Source organism: Barbus barbus, assembly GCF_936440315.1.
Source record: "Barbus barbus genome assembly, chromosome: 2".
Lineage (NCBI taxonomy): Eukaryota > Metazoa > Chordata > Actinopteri > Cypriniformes > Cyprinidae > Barbus > Barbus barbus.
The window spans coordinates 13,599,159-13,616,496 of record NC_136730.1 but is presented as its reverse complement, the minus strand read 5'-3'; the positions used below and the strand labels follow the sequence as shown (position 1 = coordinate 13,616,496).

The window sequence follows — 17,338 nt, the reverse complement described above, 5'->3', positions numbered from 1 at the left end:
AAAGAAATTAAACAATATGGTACTACTTTGCACAATATTAGAAGCAGAAAAGCTAAAAAGACTAATGAATCATTGCCACTTTAATCTGGTTTATTAAATGTTTTCATTTTTTTATCCCTGGCATATATATAATTTTTTTTCTTCTATATAAGTGCACTTAATCTAATTTTTTCTTAATACCCTTTTTCAGTTTTTTCGCATAACTGTTGTGAGATGTTTGTACTAAAATATGTACATAATTAAATAAAAAGGCAGCATGTTTTAAGACACATATGTATCTGAACAGTATAGTTTTAAAATACTCTAAGTAGTTTGTATAAATGTAATAAATTGTAATCATCTTCTATGACTGTTGATATTCAAATCAATAAACTGCATATAAATATCCTTTATATTTACAATAAGTAGAAGAATCATAAATTTGAGAATCTAACATTTTTTTACACATATCCACACAGAATAATATTTCACATTTAACTTACAAGCTAAATTACAATCCCTTTTCACAAAACTCCTAAAGTTATTGAATGGCTCGTTAAATAACATCATCTTGAATATAGCATGATTAATATATATTTATCATATATATTTAATGAATTTAACTTGAAGTAGAGATCAAACAGAATGAATTCTATTTGAATAGTACACAAGCATGTGTAGCCTGTACATCACAACTGATTTTCTTGGTCCATTTTATCGGTAAACCTATTTATCTTTATGGTAGGGGCAGAGGCTTTGAATAAAAAACAGTACAAGGAGAAATTTAAAGCAGATGAATTGGACACTGTCTCTTTGAAAGTTATCTGTAATAGTGTAAGAAATTATTATTTTTATAAATTATTTTCATTATAATTATATTTTAAAATATTGCACACACATAAGGATATAAGTCCTATGCTGATTCAGAATTGTATAAAACTGGAAAAATGTTGAAGAGGAGTAAGATGAAAAGAGGCAATGGTTAGCATTAAGTCAGGAGTGCTGAATCACAGGAAACGGGGTCAACAGACGGTTAGAAGAGGTTAGGAAAAGCAAGTGAAATATTGTGCATGTATGCTGAACACCTAGACTCTCTGCCACGGTGAATGAACTAAGACACAAAATGTTATTGTGCAAAAAACGTTCATCTGTACATCCAGAGCAACTGCAATACAAATCTTATGATTTACACAGAAAAAGATTTTTTTTTTACTTTTATTAGCGAGAAGAAAATATTTACATATTTGTATTGACAATCAAATAAAAAAACAGCTACATCAAAATTTAAGACGACAAAAGGAGTTTAGTGCCAGGAAGTGGGCCATCTGTACTGTCCTTGACCCAGGCAAAACAGGATGCATCACAACCTCTAAAATTATCCATGAGCAACCAAGAAACACCTGCAAAAGGAAAAGATTATCATAAAATCATGTCAGTCATTCAGTTATCTATTCTGTGGACTTCCATGTGCCCAAAACCGACAACATGAATTGTGAGAAGACACTTTTTTAGGTAATAGGAAGTAACCAAGTGCTTCAATTTGAAAACTCTGCCTAAAAATAACAATGGGAATCTTTGTCTGCTTGCATTTATGACTATATTGGATATGTAGCCAATGAGGATATGTTAAGCAGGACCTTGCAAAATTTGCAGATCATCAATGACAGGAAATCAAACATTGTTAACAATACTTCCCTGCTGTATGAAAGACAGAACTTTAAAGGCATAGTTCACCCAAAAATGACAATTCTGTCATCATTTACTCACTTTCATATTGTTCCACACCTGTATGACCTTTTTCCCTATGGATCATAAAAGAAGTTTGGGTTGAGCAAATGATGTCAGAATTTTCAGTTATTGGAGAACCAATATCCCTTTAACAATAATCCCCCTTAAACTGCTTTCCGTTTGATAAAATTTAGCTCTAACCTTTTGTAATCCTAAAAAGATCTCACCTGAGTGCGCACAGGTATTAGGCTAGTAAGCATAGCGCGTAGCGGCATATGGATCCCGCGGTACGTCATACGCAGAGCTCCTGGGAAGCGAAGAGACAGGAGAGAGGCGCGACCGTTCATACGCGTATCCCTCCACCTCAAGGGGAGCTCGCCGGATCGGGCTCCGCTCGCGGACATAGTATGAAGAGGTGGGAGCCGGAGGAGGAGGGGGAAGGGGATGGCGCTCATATGGGTCATGGTTAGAGGAGGACAGGTGCTCTCTCACGACCGCCAAGGAGGATGGGGGAGGAGGGACAGGAGGTGGAACCGCGCGTCTATCTTCGAAATAACTTGCTCCGTACGGACGTGCCCGATATTTCTCGTAGAAGTCCACCACCCCGTAAGGATCTCTTTCCTCATAGGGCGTTCGCCGCATTGGATACGCAGGCATCGCACCGCCATAGGCCACGCCACTGCTCCCATATGCAGCCTCACTGCCGTATGCGGGGGCCATGCTATTATCCGCGCCAATGCCGTAGCCCGCTGGCATACCGTAACTCACTGCGCTCTCAAAACTCGCGCCCCTTCCGTACCCTGGGACGCCGTACCCTGCTCCCCTGGAGAAGCCATGTGAAAAGTTGCCACCGAAGGCCGGCTCGTCACTGTAGCTGCGATGAAACCCCCGGCCACCACATTCGCCACCCGCACCGAACCTGAGGGGCCCATATCCTGCCGAGCCTGGGCCCTCTCTGTAGGAGCCGTTCTGGTCCATTGGGCATTCTTTGGACCAGTGGCCTTCCTGCCCGCACCGATAACAACCCGTTCTCTCTCCCATTCCCGGCGCGGTACGCAGGCGGCTAGTCGAAAGCTTCACGCTCATCAGTTTGCCTTAAGGAAAAGAAAGAATTTGCCATGATATTTCTATTTTACTTTTTAGCATGCACACGGATCAAACGTTCAAAAGGTCAAAGCAGCCATAAACTTAGACTTCACGCTACGTTTCAACAGTTATCGACAAAAACACGGCCAGAATTTTTCAAATGAATAACGCCACTATTAGAAATGATAATTGCTATATAATTATTGCTATATATATATATATATAATTATAATTGAATGTCAATGTTAAACACTGTTCGCAAACCCACTTCTGTAATCTGACGCATTTCAGAGTGAAACAGGATTTTTTTTAAGTGTTATGACTGATAATTGATAAAAGGCAGTCGTTATACATTCTACTAAATTTCGAGTGCATTTAGGACCATAACTTTATTACGTAAAGTTTGAAAGAAAGATGGATAAATATAAGTATGTGGTTTGAATAAGAAAAATGAAGTCATCCTAATAATACAGAAGATCTCAAAGAGTTGCCAATAGAATTTCAATAACTACTATGCTATTATAAAACAGAGTTTGTATTTTGTACAGCATATTTATTCGTTACATTTAAGTAAAACATAAAGGATGTTGTATTTTTCCCCCCAAGAAATTTTATATTTTTAAACACACAGATCATCACCTTATGCCGACATTCACAAAAAAAAAAGATAAATAACTAATAATATTGAAATAAAATGTTGTTCAAGCAAATAAGGTAAGTTTTAATTCATGTTGACTTGAAGTGCATCTTTAACATTACACAAATTTCTGCTCATGAAATGTGTCACTTTGAGAAAAGAACTTGCACGATTTCCCTTGCTTTTTAGGATCAAAAGAATTGATCAGCTCAGTGGACATCCTCTATTGACCGCCATATAATAAACTAACAGTAGAAATCAAATTGCACAATTTTCCTCCTCTTATCACTTACCAATTTTTCTACTTACCAACCTGTAATGAGGCTCACTTTTGGAACAAACATGACAAGATAAAATTGAGCTAAAAGGACCGTACTGGTTCACCTTGAAAGGCTGTGTTGTCCAAGCCACTGATGGCCTCCATAGCATCTTCCACTCGCTCCATGTGAACAAATGCATAGTCTTTCACTAAGTCACACTCAACCACAGGTCCATACTCCTCAAACTTGGCCCTGAGTTCTTGGTTGGTGCAACTACTGCTGATGTTTCCGACGTGAAGTTTTGTAGAGGTCTTGGGCTTCCCTTTGCTCATCTCCACATTCATGGCCAAACCGTTCAGCACGTAATGGTGAAGATTTCGAATGGCTTCATCTGCCTCTGTTTTGTCATCCATGTGCACAAAGCCAAAGTTTTTCACAATGTCACACTCAGATATTTTGCCATACTGAGAGAAGAGGGAGCGGATCTCCTCAGCCGTAGTGTTCGGCGAAAGGTTCCCGACAAAGATTTTTACCATTTTAGTAATGTAAAGTCAACGTTCAGGCCCTGTTGTAAGAAGAAAAACAACAAAATAATATTACAACACTGCAGCAAATGTCTAAAAAGGCAGGTAAGCTACATATAATTCTATGATGCCAGAACAAAAGCAGATTTAAATGATACATCTACAAAATATCATCCTGTTTATATTACAATAAAACATATGAAATACATATAAAGTAATGTCTAATTTTTAAACAAGTCTTTGAATCGAACCTTTAAATGAATCGAAATATAAAATGGTCCGAGTCTCTCGAATCAACAATTCAATGTCTCGTCGAACAGATCCTATCTTCTGAACATGTCCAATTCTGAGCTGAAAACCGAGGAGGATTTTTGGGGGGGCAAAAAGTAACAACCAACAAGACAAGCCAAAACTAAAACTAACTGAATGCCTGCGTCCCAGTGTGCATATTATCCATCCTAAGTTTTATGTGATATTAATCATTTTCAATACTATTTTAGGGCAGTATGCACATTGGGACGCAGGGATTGTATATAAGGTACAAACAACGTTTTTTTATAAATTATTAGAGCATTCCAATCATGCCACATCGGAATGTCAGCGAAACTGAATCGTTCGAAAGAATCGACTCTCGATACAAGGCGGGCTTCCCATCACCAGTAGACAATGGACAAAAAGAAAAAAAATCTAAGTTACACTTGCTTTGCTCCGATTTATGAGCCGCGTGCCAGCAAAACCTCTACATCTGAACTGTCGATACAACCAGATAAGCTTCGTATCAATAACTAAAGAATCCAAAGCATTCGTACTGCATATATTATAATAATCAAGTTAGCCTACAGTCCATCTAGCCCTGCAACAGCTAGCTAACCGGGAATACGGGCAGAAACACTGTGGTGATTCTGGTGAACGAATGAAACGTCACGACAAAACATAGGAAATGTAAGATTAGAGATTAGCCGTTCAGTCAAGAGAACACTGGGCTATTTGGATCTAGCACAAAGGATGTTTTTCATACCTTTTCACGATGCTTGCAGGAGCCGGTGCGAGATGAAATGGCGTCAATCTTGCATCGTATAAAGCGAGGCTGGCTGGAGAATAGCGTTGCATGGTTAACACTGCCCATCCCCTTTTCTCTTCTCCACTCTCAAAGCCTGCTGTAATAGCTGGCAACTGAAGCTTTCGGAGATCACAAAGCACCACGTGGCCAGATAGATCTGTTACGTAATAAAGCATTAAAGTACCAAGAACAACTCCTAAGATCCATTTGATTTAATGGTAATCATGCATAAACTTATGATTCTATTATGGAAGACAAACAGATATTTTTGTCACCAAAATACTGGTTTATTACAAAAGATATTTCATAAAACACACTCCTGATTTCTGTAGGAAATATACAAACTACAGAAAATCTAATTTATAAACATTTTCACAGACCTTCCCAAGGCACCCATAAAGAAGAATCACCAGTAAACGCTAGCAGTCTCCAAAGGTGAATAAAGCCCTGAGTGAGAGTTGGTCAGCATATCTAATGCAAATTTCCAATTCACTCACATGTACAGTCCACCTTTCCATCTAGGTGAATCTTCTTACAATGTAAAGAACTCCTGCCATAAACAGTCATTGGTGTGTCCAGAACAGAAAACGGGTTTGCATCCCACTGAAAGCTGCCCAACTATTTAGGTTGTATATCAAATAATTTTTTTTTTTTTTAAGGACTAACACATCAGTTATAGGGGGAAAACAATCAAAACAAGTTCAAAATTCAAGTCCAAGCTCTCAAACCACAAAGACTCACAGACATTGGCAAGATAAACAAATTGACCATCCTGTTGAATGTACCAATTAGATACAACACAATTCAACAAGCAAGTACAATTAAAATCTGGACAGTTTGTATATACCAATCACCTGCAGCAAACAATAAAAAGAATGTTGGAATGTTGAATTTGAGAGTTTATTTTCCCATAAAGCTTTTTGCAGCCGCAGGATTAATTGCAGATTGCCACTCCCCCCTAAAAACAAAATGCTGGCAATATTATCGCCAGAAGAAACATAACCAGATTGTCCTCACAAAACTTAAATCAAAGAAATTAAGTGGCAAGCAAACCCAACAGCTCCAGAAAAGTCTTGGAGCATTAAAAAGAGTAAATAATAGTGGATCACAATTTGACTGGGGGAAATTAGAGACGAAAGTACAATTCAAAATCTCACAAAGTGTCTGTTTAATTGCAGTTAATAGTTAAAATTACGCTGACATTAGACTCCCCACCTTACCGCTGGATGCAAACGAAAAGCAAAGCAAAAACCAAAATCACAACCACTTCTCGCAATCATACACACGTCTCCATTAGAAAGGTAAATTAAACAGCAGTTTGTGCATTATGGGTAAAACATTAACACGCAGATCTAATAAGCATTGTGATCAATGTGCCTATCCAATCCTGCATCTTTGAAATCCCATGGAACATCTGATTGAAGCAAAGTCTTACAGGTGGAGGGGAAGTCTCTTCACTTGACAACACCTAAAAGGAAAAAAAGGAACAAATATTCTGTGAGTTGAAACATTCGACAGGCATTACCCTCTGACTTTTCTACTTTTTAACCCGAGCAAAGCAGCTCCGCTTACTACTGTACTCGAAACGGCTTACGCTTTAGAACAGATCACGCTGACATCTCATCTGAGTCATCAAAGTTAACGACCCGCTATCGCTCACCTTAGCATGTGTGTGGACTTAGTATGCGTATCGAACCCGCTCGGTGTAGTTCTCTCTGGCCCGCGGCACGGTGTAAGTCGATGAGCTCCTTGAGACCGGGGAAAGTCGCGAGCGCTCGTACGAGTAGCCTTCCGAACCGGCGCCCACACGTCTGATTGGGCTACGGTCCCGCGAGAAGTATGCCGATGCCGTGGGAGGCGGAGGCGCCAGAGGGCGTCGCTCATAGGGATCGAGGCTGGGAGGAGCCAACCGCATCCTTGAGAGAGAGGAAGAAGAGGGAGGGGGGGGAGGAGGAGGAGGGGGAATAGAGAGAGGCCTGCTATTCTCGAAGAAGCTAGAGCCAGCCGGACGAGCCCGATACTTCTCGTAATAGTCAATGCTTCCGTAGCGCTCTCGCTCATATGTGGACGACCTCTCGGGATAGGCGCTCGGTGGCCTGCTTGGGTACCGTTCTCGTGCATCCGCGCTGTACTCGCTGTAGCTGAGACGCCGGCTCATGGGCGGGGGAGGGGGAAGCGGCCCTGCTGGGTAACCTCTACTAGGAAGACCTCCAGGGCCACCTATCCCGTAACTCGGGGCGCTCCTTGGGGGGCCTCTACCACTGGGGAATCCCCCCATGCCTCCGCCATAGCTACCGTTTTGTCCACGTCCGCAATCTTTGGACCAGTGACCCTGTTCTCCGCAGATGTAACAGCCAGTTTGGTCTCCCATGCCGGGCGCTGTACGGAGGCGACTTGTGGACAGTTGTACTTTCATCAGCTTGCCTTGTGGGAGGAAGAGAACACACGCAAGACAATGTAAAACTTTCTTCCGCTTACGTAAACCGTCATTTTAAAAGAGAATTATTGAATCACGATAGCCACAGAGCACTTAAAGGGTCAGGTTGCCCAAAAATCCATTCCAAACCTATAGAACTTTTATTCATCTTCGAATCACAAATTAGGATATTTTTGAAGAATCCGCCGAGGTTTTTGTTCCTCCACTGAAAGACTGTTAACCATATTAAATGTGTTCTATGTATTTGTGTTGACAATGTTTTTATCAGCTTGTTGAATCAGCAAAGTTTTGGTTACTTGAACTTTCATTGGAGGGGCAGAAATCTCTGAAGTTTTATTAAAATTTAATAAGATTATTTTATTTTATATATATCCTTTCTACATGCACTGCGTTAGGCTAACAGAGACTTGTCATACCACTTGCATATCATTGCTCTTTTTTTGTTTGTTTAATTCTATTGTCATCACTTGGAAGTCACTATGGATATGACTAATTACATGTAAATGTAAAATTGAATTTGTGTTTCCGAGATAAAATGAAAATCTTGTGAGTTTTGGAACAACATGAGAATGAACAGATTTTTGGATGAACTATCCTTTAAATATTACTATATCTGTCTACTGCCAATTATCTAGAAAATGAATTCTCTTTAGCAATTACAAAGAACTAAAAAAGGAGAACTTTCTTCTCATTCTAAAAAAAAAAAAAATCTAAGGAGTAAAATGCAACCCTGGGTAACCATGGATTTCGTCGTTTCGAGGTTAATGTTCACCTTGGAAGGTCGTGTTTTCCAGCCCACCGATGGCCTCCATGGCATCCTCCATTCGCTCCATGTGAACAAAGGCATAGTCCTTCACTATGTCACACTCAACCACAGAGCCATACTCCTCAAACTTGGCCCGGAGCTCCTGATTGGTGCAGCCACTGCTTATGTTGCTCACATGCAGTTTGGTGGAGCCCCTGGGCTTTCCCTTGCTCATCTCCACATTTATGGCTTGACCGTTCAGCTCGTGATGGTGGAGTTTGCGGATGGCCTCTTCAGCATCCTGCTTACTTTCCATGTGCACAAAGCCATAATTTTTCAGGACGTCACACTCTTTTACTTTGCCATATTCAGAAAAAAGAGAGCGCAGATCTTCCGCGGTCGTGCTTGAGGATAGGTTGCCAACAAAGATCTTAACCATCTTTATTGTCGTTTTTTCCTGGACAGAGGGAGGATAGTTGCGAAATGCACGTTATATCAACAGATGATTCCCTACATTACTGCTGTGCTGGCTTACAAAACCATAGACATCTTATCCTATCAGAGGTTTTAGTTTCGATTTTGTGGCTTCAGGCCAGAATGATTTACGCACAACTCAGCATTAAATATGCTGTGTGGCACTCGTTGATCGGATGAAAGTGCGTAGAGTGCGAATAGTAGACGACCAGGTTCAGTCGTCTTTATGGCGCAGCTGAATTATCTCGCGTTGCTAGGCCACGTTCCGCGTGACCATCACACCCAACGTATACATTATATTAATTATATAATACAGTTATATTTGTAATCATTCAAGTCTGTGTTTTAATGACCGATACACGATTAAATACGACCGATGAGCGTCGGTGGAGTTTTCAGAGCTGTAGGCCAATGGTTTCGACTGTGTAATGCTAAGCTAAATTAGCATGACTGCATAAAGTTACCCGAGGTAAACGTCGCCTTATTAAGAAACATGCTATTATATTACAGTACTAACGTTACGCAACACTGCATTACCTTCATGTAAAATCATGTAAACACTTCCACTCATGTAAAGTAATAAAGAGTTATGCAGGAACAGCATTGGCTTACCGTAGCGAGCACGTAATATCACTGGCTGCGAAGATGAATGAAGCCTAAAATGGAGTCGCGCGCCGTCACCGACAGCACTTCCTGTCCACGAATAAACAAAAAACCTAACACGCTTTTACTGGTCATTCAGAAAGTTTAAATCATTAGCATATTTCAAATAAGATTAAAAATACGCTGAATCATTATTATTGAGGCACAAATGTAACTAAACACTGTAATTAATTAATTACAATAAATTAACTAATGTACTGTGATGAATTATGCCAAGTCCCTTTCAGGGATTGTATTTCTATACTATTTGATTACATTAGTAACAGTACATAACGAAACATTCAATTAGCTTTAATCTTTTTGCCTTTTTATTAAACCAAACCAAACCACAATGATCTACGGATATTGCTGTCAGGAAAATGTTATATTCATCAGACCGAATGGAGTAACTCAAAACATAATTTTGCTCATTTTCAAACACCCTTTAAAGTTTACTTACATTTTTTTCATATCAAAAAAGCCCAAAGAACTGCATTTCTGTTGAATGAACTTAACTTTTCATTTTAATTTCTTCCTTTGTTTTTTAAATTGCCGTTTCTGTTTGCCCTCACAAAATTGTGAAATATTTTTTTTTTAACTTGAAAATTCAGTTTATGCAAGGCCAGGAATTAGTGCTCCAGAAGGTGTTAAAATAGCTTAGTTGCTTTAAATGTAGTCACCATTTCAAATATTCAGTCAAATGTTCTAACACGTTTGGCAGTTTAGCCCTCTACTCTAAAGAAAGTTTTTATATTTTTTATAATTACTATATATAAATTGTATACACATTTGCGTTAAACGTTTTATACTTGTATAAATACATTGTACACATGCACATACTTATACCTTAATACACAACTACCATATTCGTAAAAATAACGACCAAGACATAGTTTGAGCAGGTGGGAAAAAGCTTTATTGGTTTATTGAAAGTGCACTCGCCTTAAATGGAAAAAAATTTTATGCCGAGATCATTGCCAGAAGAGGCACATGCATTTGGTGTCCCATAGGTAAATGAATGAACAGCCATAACTACACATTTTATTGTGAAAGACAAAACTAACAGAGGGGAAACACAAGTTAACCTAAAACGTACCCTCAGGCATGAGTTCATCCTAAAGTATATCATCACTTGCATGAGTAAAACATTTGGACCCAAATTCAGGTCACAGACACACATGCAGTCGGTGTACTAAAGCTATACCTTGATACAATTAAGTAGTGAAAGGCATGCTGCGTGGTAAAGAAACTAAATGCATCAAGTGACTTACCTGGCATAATCAAACTTAAAAAGGACCACTGATTGTTTAAGAAAACATTGGGAAATCTACCACTTAATGAATCAGAATGATAGGATTATTTGGACACAGGCCAGGAATATTGAAACGCCAATGGTTTAGGCCAAAAGAATAGCCTTGAAGACGAAGTGATGGTAATTGCTTTCATTTCGCCGCAGAAGCAGTTCCCTTCTCCGTGATGCTCTTAAACTACGAAGCATCATATTATGGGTTTTAATTCGAATATATGTCTAGAATATATAGTTACTTTTATGCCTATTCAGGCATGTTGAGTTTAAAAGGTTAGCAAGAAAAGCAAAACGACGGACCAAGTTCCAGTCTTTTTATTAAAACTTTCAAGTGATCCTATGAATGAAAATGATACAAAGTCCTTTAACTTCGATACTCTGCAATTAAAATCCACACTACAGCACAATTTCAATAAAGCCAGTAGACGGAAAGGTTTTATTGCTGCGGAGATTGTATTCTTACTTGCATGCCGCACTTTAACAAATAGCTTAGAGAGGGGAAAAGAGAGAGGGAAAAAAATAGCTTTACACAAATGAATTTTTGGTTCAAAATCAAAGTTATGGAATAGCGCTTGGTACAGTAGTTTAATAACAAACGATAAGCTCATTCCAGATTTTAAAGGTAAAAATGTACAGTGAGATACATTGAAGTGTTCTTTGAAAGAAGAATTTTTTGTGTGTTCTTTTCATAGTCTTTAACAAACAACCAAGTTAACCTAATTGACGTGCTCTGGCTTAGTGCCTCCCTCACCTATCAAATGTTAAACAATAAAAACAAGGCAAAAAAATAAAATAAAGCAGAGTTGACAATTTAGCATGAGGACGATTTTATGCGTGTAAAAGCGGTAGTTTTATAGAATGTGCAGTCCGCAACAGAACTCTTCCACTATGGTGCGCAGGCGAACGAAACGCGCTCTGGCAGACAAAGACGTATCGCGGCACGTGCACCTGGAGACAACGACGACGATCTTGTTGAATAATTTACACCTGGAAAGAGAGCAAACCACATGAGTCAAACGGCTGCAGTGCCATCTGGGATTACTGAATCGACAAGCTAAATTAAAATAAAGATTTGTATGAAGTCTGTTTGATTTATGCGAAGTGAAAGTTTAATGTACCAGCAGAATTTACCATCTAAACACTTCGATACGAAGTTCAGCGTTCCTCGAGCAGTGCTTTTTAAAAGACCATAAGGCCATTAAAAATGTACGACCCAGGCACTTTGATACAAAGTTTACGTTACTGCTACTTGCGCATCAATTACACACGCAGAACAGCGCAAGTACGTACAATCTGGGTTCTATATTATTTGGCTTGCGGGACCTATTCTCACCTTGGATTACAAAAGCGCAGTGGTGCACTTTAATACGAGTAGCGCGCAGGTGGTGGAGGCGGCGGCCTGTCAGCATAGGGGTCTCTGGCCCGAGGCATGTTGTACATCGGGGTCCGAGACATGGAGAGAGGGGAGAGACGAGATCGCTCGAATGAGTAACCATTCCCAGCGGGTGTCTGAGGGGTAGGAGGAGCACGTCTGATGGGACTACGGTCTCGTGCGTAGTACGAGGATGGCGGGGGTGGAAGGGGGCGTCGCTCATAGGGGTCGAGGCCGTTGCCAGCCAATCGCTCTCTCATAATGCCGGATGATGGGGGCGGAGGGGGAGGGGGGATGCCACCCGGACGCCGGTCCTCATATGAGGCGGCGCCATAAGGGCGGGCACGGTACTTCTCGTAATAGTCGACCACACCGCGTTCGCGCTCGTATGCCGGCGCTGCACGCTCTGGGTATGGGGGGCGTCTGGGGGGCATGGGTGGTGGTGGAGGAGGGGGACCAGGGGGATACCCGAAGCGACCCCTAGGATAACCAGGGGGCTCAGGCCGGTCACCAGGGAAACGGGGTGGCCAGTATCCACTGTCTGGGGGGCCGTATTCTTCCTCCTCGCCTCTTGGTCGACTCTTTGAAATCTGCACATGAATTCGTTTGCCTGCAAGTACGAAAACAGTTCATATAAGCAAATGTGATAAACATGCAAAAGGTTAAGTAAGGGAGTGACAAGACTGGATTTTTTTACCTTGGAATTCAGCATTGTCCAACCCCTTGATGGCATCCATGGCTTCATCAGAATTGCTCATGTGTACGAAGGCAAAGTTCTTAACAATTGCACATTCAGAAACTGTGCCGTACTCTTCAAACAGCGCTCTGAGCTCTTCATCTACTCCTTTCTCCACATTGGCAACATGAAGCTTCACTGGGCCCTGGTTTTTGCCCCGACTCGCTTCGACGTTGATGGCCGTTCCATGCAGCTTGTATAAATGAAGGTTTCGGATGGCCTTTGTCGCACTTTTGCGATCATCCATGTGGACGAAGGCAAAGTTCTTGATAATGGCACACTCCGTGACCGTTCCATATTGAGTAAACAGAGACTTTATTTCTTCTGCTTCAGCCTGTGGAGGCAGGTTCCCAATGAAGATCTTCACCATCTTTGCTAATGTGTTATGCAAAGCCTGAAACACACTGTGATGGGATACACTACAATGAGTTACCATCAGTGCAAAACAATTTATTATGGTTATTGTAATGGCTTTTTCAAATCAACGCATAAGAACGAGCACACGAAACCACGCCTGGTCCTAAACTGAAATCGAAAGCTTGCACTGTGAACTTCCTGAGAAGCCAATCAAGTCAAACCAGTTTATGCAAATACTTCCAATCTTATCTCCCCCTACATACACGCAAATACGACAAAATACAACGTTATTACGCTAAGCAGAACTTAATCAATAAAGTTTCGTAGCAAGAAAGCAAGATTTATCCTCACATATTCTTACATACGCCACGTCCTCGTGTGGTTACTCAATTGTGGCGGACTATAAAACCTCCACAATAATTCAGTTTCTTCACGGCGTATTCTTTAAAGTGTTTATGTTCGTAAAATCACGAGAACAGTAATCGTCGATTCACGGGCTCATCGCCTTGAGAGAAAACTCAGTTTCTGTTGCTAGGTTTGAATAAGCTAACAAAGTTAGCTTAGCCGAACAGCCGTTGCGCGCCGAGATAAACACGATGTATGTACTACTTTTAAATGTAGCCGATTAACAGAGTTTTTACCTACCATATGAAAGCTGCTTATATCAAAAGTGCTTTAATGTCGCGTGCTAAACCTTTATTTTATTAATGGCGTTATAAAGGTCAAAGTACTAACAAAACAATACTCACGGCCCGTTTCTCACCACAATGAGGAAGAGGGTGGGTCATTCAATATTATACTTCCTCAGTCCCGCCCACAAGGTTCAATAAACCAATCAAATTCAAGCATGTGGATCACGTGGAACGTGTCAAGTTTGTGGAGCGTTAAAAATAAACTGTTCTGCTCATATTTTTGATACCTTGGCATTAATTAATAATAAACAAGTAACTGTTCTGAATGGATGAAAAGTAAATTTACGGTGATTTATTTTTGTGCACCATGGGAGTCGAGGTGGAATGAGGAATGTGGAACCAGACAGTCATTGCAAGGGATGAAGATTTAAATATTGCATAGCAGCAAAAACTAAATCAATAATGAAAAAGAAATGCATCGAAATTGATAGCATTATTGGAAAGTAGTATCAGCTTCTTGGGTAAACATTTATCAACACATCTAACAGTGAAGAATCAAGTTTATGTTTGGGTTGGAGTTGTGTGGAAGAAAAGAGAGTTTGGGAATTCTAATGAAAACAGAAATAATCTCATAATTCTTTTAGCTGCCAACCACAAGAAACTTTATTCTGCTGGAGATACAAGTCTCCCAAATAACACCTTATCTCACATGATGCCACTCAGGCTTCTAGTGTTTTCCACAAAACAAAGTCTGCATGTCACTTGGGCTTTTAAATCACTATTACTACAGCTATAAATGGAATTTAATTAGACAGAAAAGATGTGCGAATAGACTATATATAAAAAACACAATATAGAGATGTTTTTATCATTCGGTTGCGGTACAACACAAGATTATTGAGATCCACCCTAGCAAAAAGATTATAGGCCGATGTTTAATTGTTAGCCTGTTTAGATTTGTAGATTTCACTTTTCACTTAAGTGTTTAAAACAATGATCTATATTATTATTAATCATTATATATAGATCAGTGGTTTAAACTTCGATTTATAAGAATGTATGTATTACTTTTATAGTTTTAAAGTTTTAGATAAAGCATTGAAAGCTGAACAAAGATAAATGTGAAATAGGCCATTCTTATTTCTTACCCGTTTGTGTCTGCTTATATAGGCTAGATTACGTTAAAAGGTTGTTATTTTGTTATATGATCACGAAACTGACATGCAATTGATTTCTCATCATCCGCTTCCCTTCCCTGTGGTTATACAGTGTATACTCAGTCTATAAACCTCGGTCATAAGGTCATGTCACTAGACAAAGACTGGCGGGTGCTTTAAGATTTAACATTCAACTACGCAACAAAGGGTTTTTCTTTTTCATCAAAACGAAACGAGAATACAGTTTGTGTGGCATCTCCAGGGCAAATATAGGATGAATAATAGTTTAGAAATATAACATTAAAACAATAGTGAAAGTATAGAAGTCAATTGCGCAACTCTGGGTTTTTTGAGAGTCACATGCCCCGAGCTGGAAGGGGTGGATTTCAGTGCTTCTGATGCAATTACCTCTTCGTTTGTTGAGCTCATAGTAAAGCGATCTCCGCTTCTGAACAGCAGTCCGTAATCGTTGCAAGCAGCTTCTGAAGGTAAGCTACTGTTTAGTTTTGTTAAACTGGTACGACACTTATTTAGTAGGCTACGTGCATTTATACTTTAGCGTGAAGTTTTCTCAATGTAGCCTATCTGTGCATTCTCACTTTAATTCAGAATAATACGTTTTGCTGCAACTTACATCTTTTCAGTGTACTAACACTTAACGAGTTGTTTCTTAACGTTTTTCCTTAGGTTTAACTGTAAACAAGTTAATTCAACGCCCATATTTCACAGAATGACTGACAATAGCAAACTCGAGACTGAAGAACTGCTTACTTGTCTTCATATCCTTCTCTTCAACCCTAACCAAGCCAGCCGTCCACTCTTCCACAACCTGCCCCTAAATCAGCCGTACAAAATGGATGCTGAAGATCCACTAAGGCTTGGCCGTGATGGGCAGACCTGCATCTTCGCACTAAACGACACCTCTGTCTCCAGAAAACAGCTCTCCATACAGGCATTTAAGAAATCTGGCAGCCCCTTATTGAGCTTCATGATCCAGAACATGAGCCAGAAGGTCAAGCTCATGGTTGGTGGGTCTGAACTGAGATACCTCGAAAGAGCTGAGCTTGATGATAAGGTGCTCTGCCGCTTTGGAAGATATGAACTGCTGATTTGGCAGGAACCAGGAGATTCCGAGAATAAATTTGAGGTCCTGTTTGAAACATGCAATGCACCTCCTTCACAGGAATTGGGCATAGATGTGCCATGTAAACCACCTGTTATGGATACTGGCATGCCATGGAGAAACTTTGAGAATGGAGCACCTGCAAGCCAAGAGCCACTGGAGTCAGATGAGACAGTTGTTTTAGTGTAGATACTTTTTGGACATTGCTCTGCAAGGAAGCAGACATTCACAGACTATTCAGAATCTGCATTTAGTTATTATTATTGATACTGTGTGTTATGAAAGCACTCAGCACATCTTGTAAGTATAACAGAATGAGAGCTAAAACTATGCTTCAAGTGAGCTTACAAACATTGTTATGATTTCTTCTGGAATGTCACTGAACCGGTTTTGTTGCGTACTGTGTCTTTGTCTTCCTCTTGTACAGATATTTTATTATTACATATTTAAATTTTACTGCAATTATTGTCACACATTTGCTCAAAACGTGTTTTGTGTTTTCTCTTCATTATTGTATGTGTTCATTGCATAAGTGCTTTTGGCCAGTGTTTTTATATATAATATTTTTTTTATTGCATTGTATTATTTTGTATTGACTTGATAAAATGTGAATCATACGCTTTTGAAAAATGTGAAATTACTATGACTGAAGGATTATTCATATACTTTCATATGTAATATAATTCAATAAACTTCTTTTTTTTTTTTACATATTTACTGACCAGATTGTTTTTTCACAGGTAAAACATTATTTGAAAATGTTTAAATGTTTATTTTCAGGTTTATGCTGTATAAAAACCTAAATACATGGTCTGTTTAATACAACATTCCAGATAATATTTTAATAATGAATCATTTGCTTCAGTATAATGACTATATAAAAGTTAAGAAACAATGTGTTTTCTTTCAGTGATTGACTGGCCATCTGTCTAGGGCAGTGGTCTCAAACTCAATTCCTTGAGGTCTGCAGAGTTCAGCTCCAACCAGCTCCAAATCACACCTGCTTGGAAGCTTCTCTTGATCCTGAAGACCTTGATTAGCTGAATCAGGAGTGTTTGATTAGGGTTGGAGCTAAACTGCAGA

At 39.7% G+C, this 17,338-nt stretch overlaps 4 protein-coding genes across 8 annotated transcripts; 1 reads left to right on the top strand and 3 right to left on the bottom strand.

The window, feature by feature from the left end:
- Window positions 1-1,160: 1,160 nt before the first annotated feature.
- On the bottom strand, window positions 1,161-9,581 carry LOC306843188 (RNA-binding protein 4.1-like). 3 transcript variants are annotated; one of them, XM_079374501.1, is made up of 4 exons: window positions 5,233-5,431; window positions 3,815-4,255; window positions 1,935-2,801; window positions 1,161-1,379 (listed from the first exon to the last, which is right to left on the bottom strand). In XM_079374501.1, the coding sequence occupies exons 2-3, from the start codon at window positions 4,224-4,226 to the stop codon at window positions 1,957-1,959; spliced, it is 1,257 nt and encodes a 418-aa protein (XP_079230627.1). In that variant the 5' UTR covers window positions 4,227-4,255; window positions 5,233-5,431; the 3' UTR covers window positions 1,161-1,379; window positions 1,935-1,956. The 3 variants fall into 3 exon arrangements, with proteins under 3 accessions (XP_079230627.1, XP_079230629.1, XP_079230628.1); XM_079374503.1 differs by lacking the exon at window positions 5,233-5,431 and adding exons at window positions 8,484-8,913; window positions 9,543-9,581 and having other exon boundaries at window positions 1,200-2,801; window positions 3,815-4,240; XM_079374502.1 differs by lacking the exon at window positions 1,935-2,801 and having other exon boundaries at window positions 1,200-1,379; window positions 5,233-5,378.
- LOC306843220 (RNA-binding protein 4.1-like) lies at window positions 5,474-7,800 on the bottom strand. Its single transcript, XM_079374557.1, has 2 exons — window positions 6,935-7,800; window positions 5,474-6,742 (listed from the first exon to the last, which is right to left on the bottom strand). Exon 1 carries the CDS (start codon window positions 7,688-7,690, stop codon window positions 6,953-6,955), a length of 738 nt encoding a protein of 245 aa, XP_079230683.1. The 5' UTR covers window positions 7,691-7,800; the 3' UTR covers window positions 5,474-6,742; window positions 6,935-6,952.
- A 1,597-nt stretch (window positions 9,582-11,178) lies between the features above and the next one.
- On the bottom strand, window positions 11,179-14,159 carry LOC306843203 (RNA-binding protein 4.1-like). 3 transcript variants are annotated; one of them, XM_079374527.1, is made up of 4 exons: window positions 14,093-14,159; window positions 12,948-13,390; window positions 12,212-12,860; window positions 11,179-11,865 (listed from the first exon to the last, which is right to left on the bottom strand). In XM_079374527.1, exons 2-3 carry the CDS (start codon window positions 13,354-13,356, stop codon window positions 12,241-12,243), a joined length of 1,029 nt encoding a protein of 342 aa, XP_079230653.1. In that variant the 5' UTR covers window positions 13,357-13,390; window positions 14,093-14,159; the 3' UTR covers window positions 11,179-11,865; window positions 12,212-12,240. The 3 variants fall into 3 exon arrangements, with proteins under 3 accessions (XP_079230653.1, XP_079230654.1, XP_079230655.1); XM_079374528.1 differs by having other exon boundaries at window positions 13,989-14,116; XM_079374529.1 differs by having other exon boundaries at window positions 11,179-12,860; window positions 14,093-14,118.
- A 1,396-nt stretch (window positions 14,160-15,555) lies between these two features.
- On the top strand, window positions 15,556-16,957 carry LOC306880731 (TRAF-interacting protein with FHA domain-containing protein A-like). Its single transcript, XM_079434465.1, has 2 exons — window positions 15,556-15,620; window positions 15,820-16,957. The coding sequence occupies exon 2, from the start codon at window positions 15,863-15,865 to the stop codon at window positions 16,442-16,444; it is 582 nt and encodes a 193-aa protein (XP_079290591.1). The 5' UTR covers window positions 15,556-15,620; window positions 15,820-15,862; the 3' UTR covers window positions 16,445-16,957.
- The last annotated feature ends 381 nt before the right edge of the window (window positions 16,958-17,338 follow it).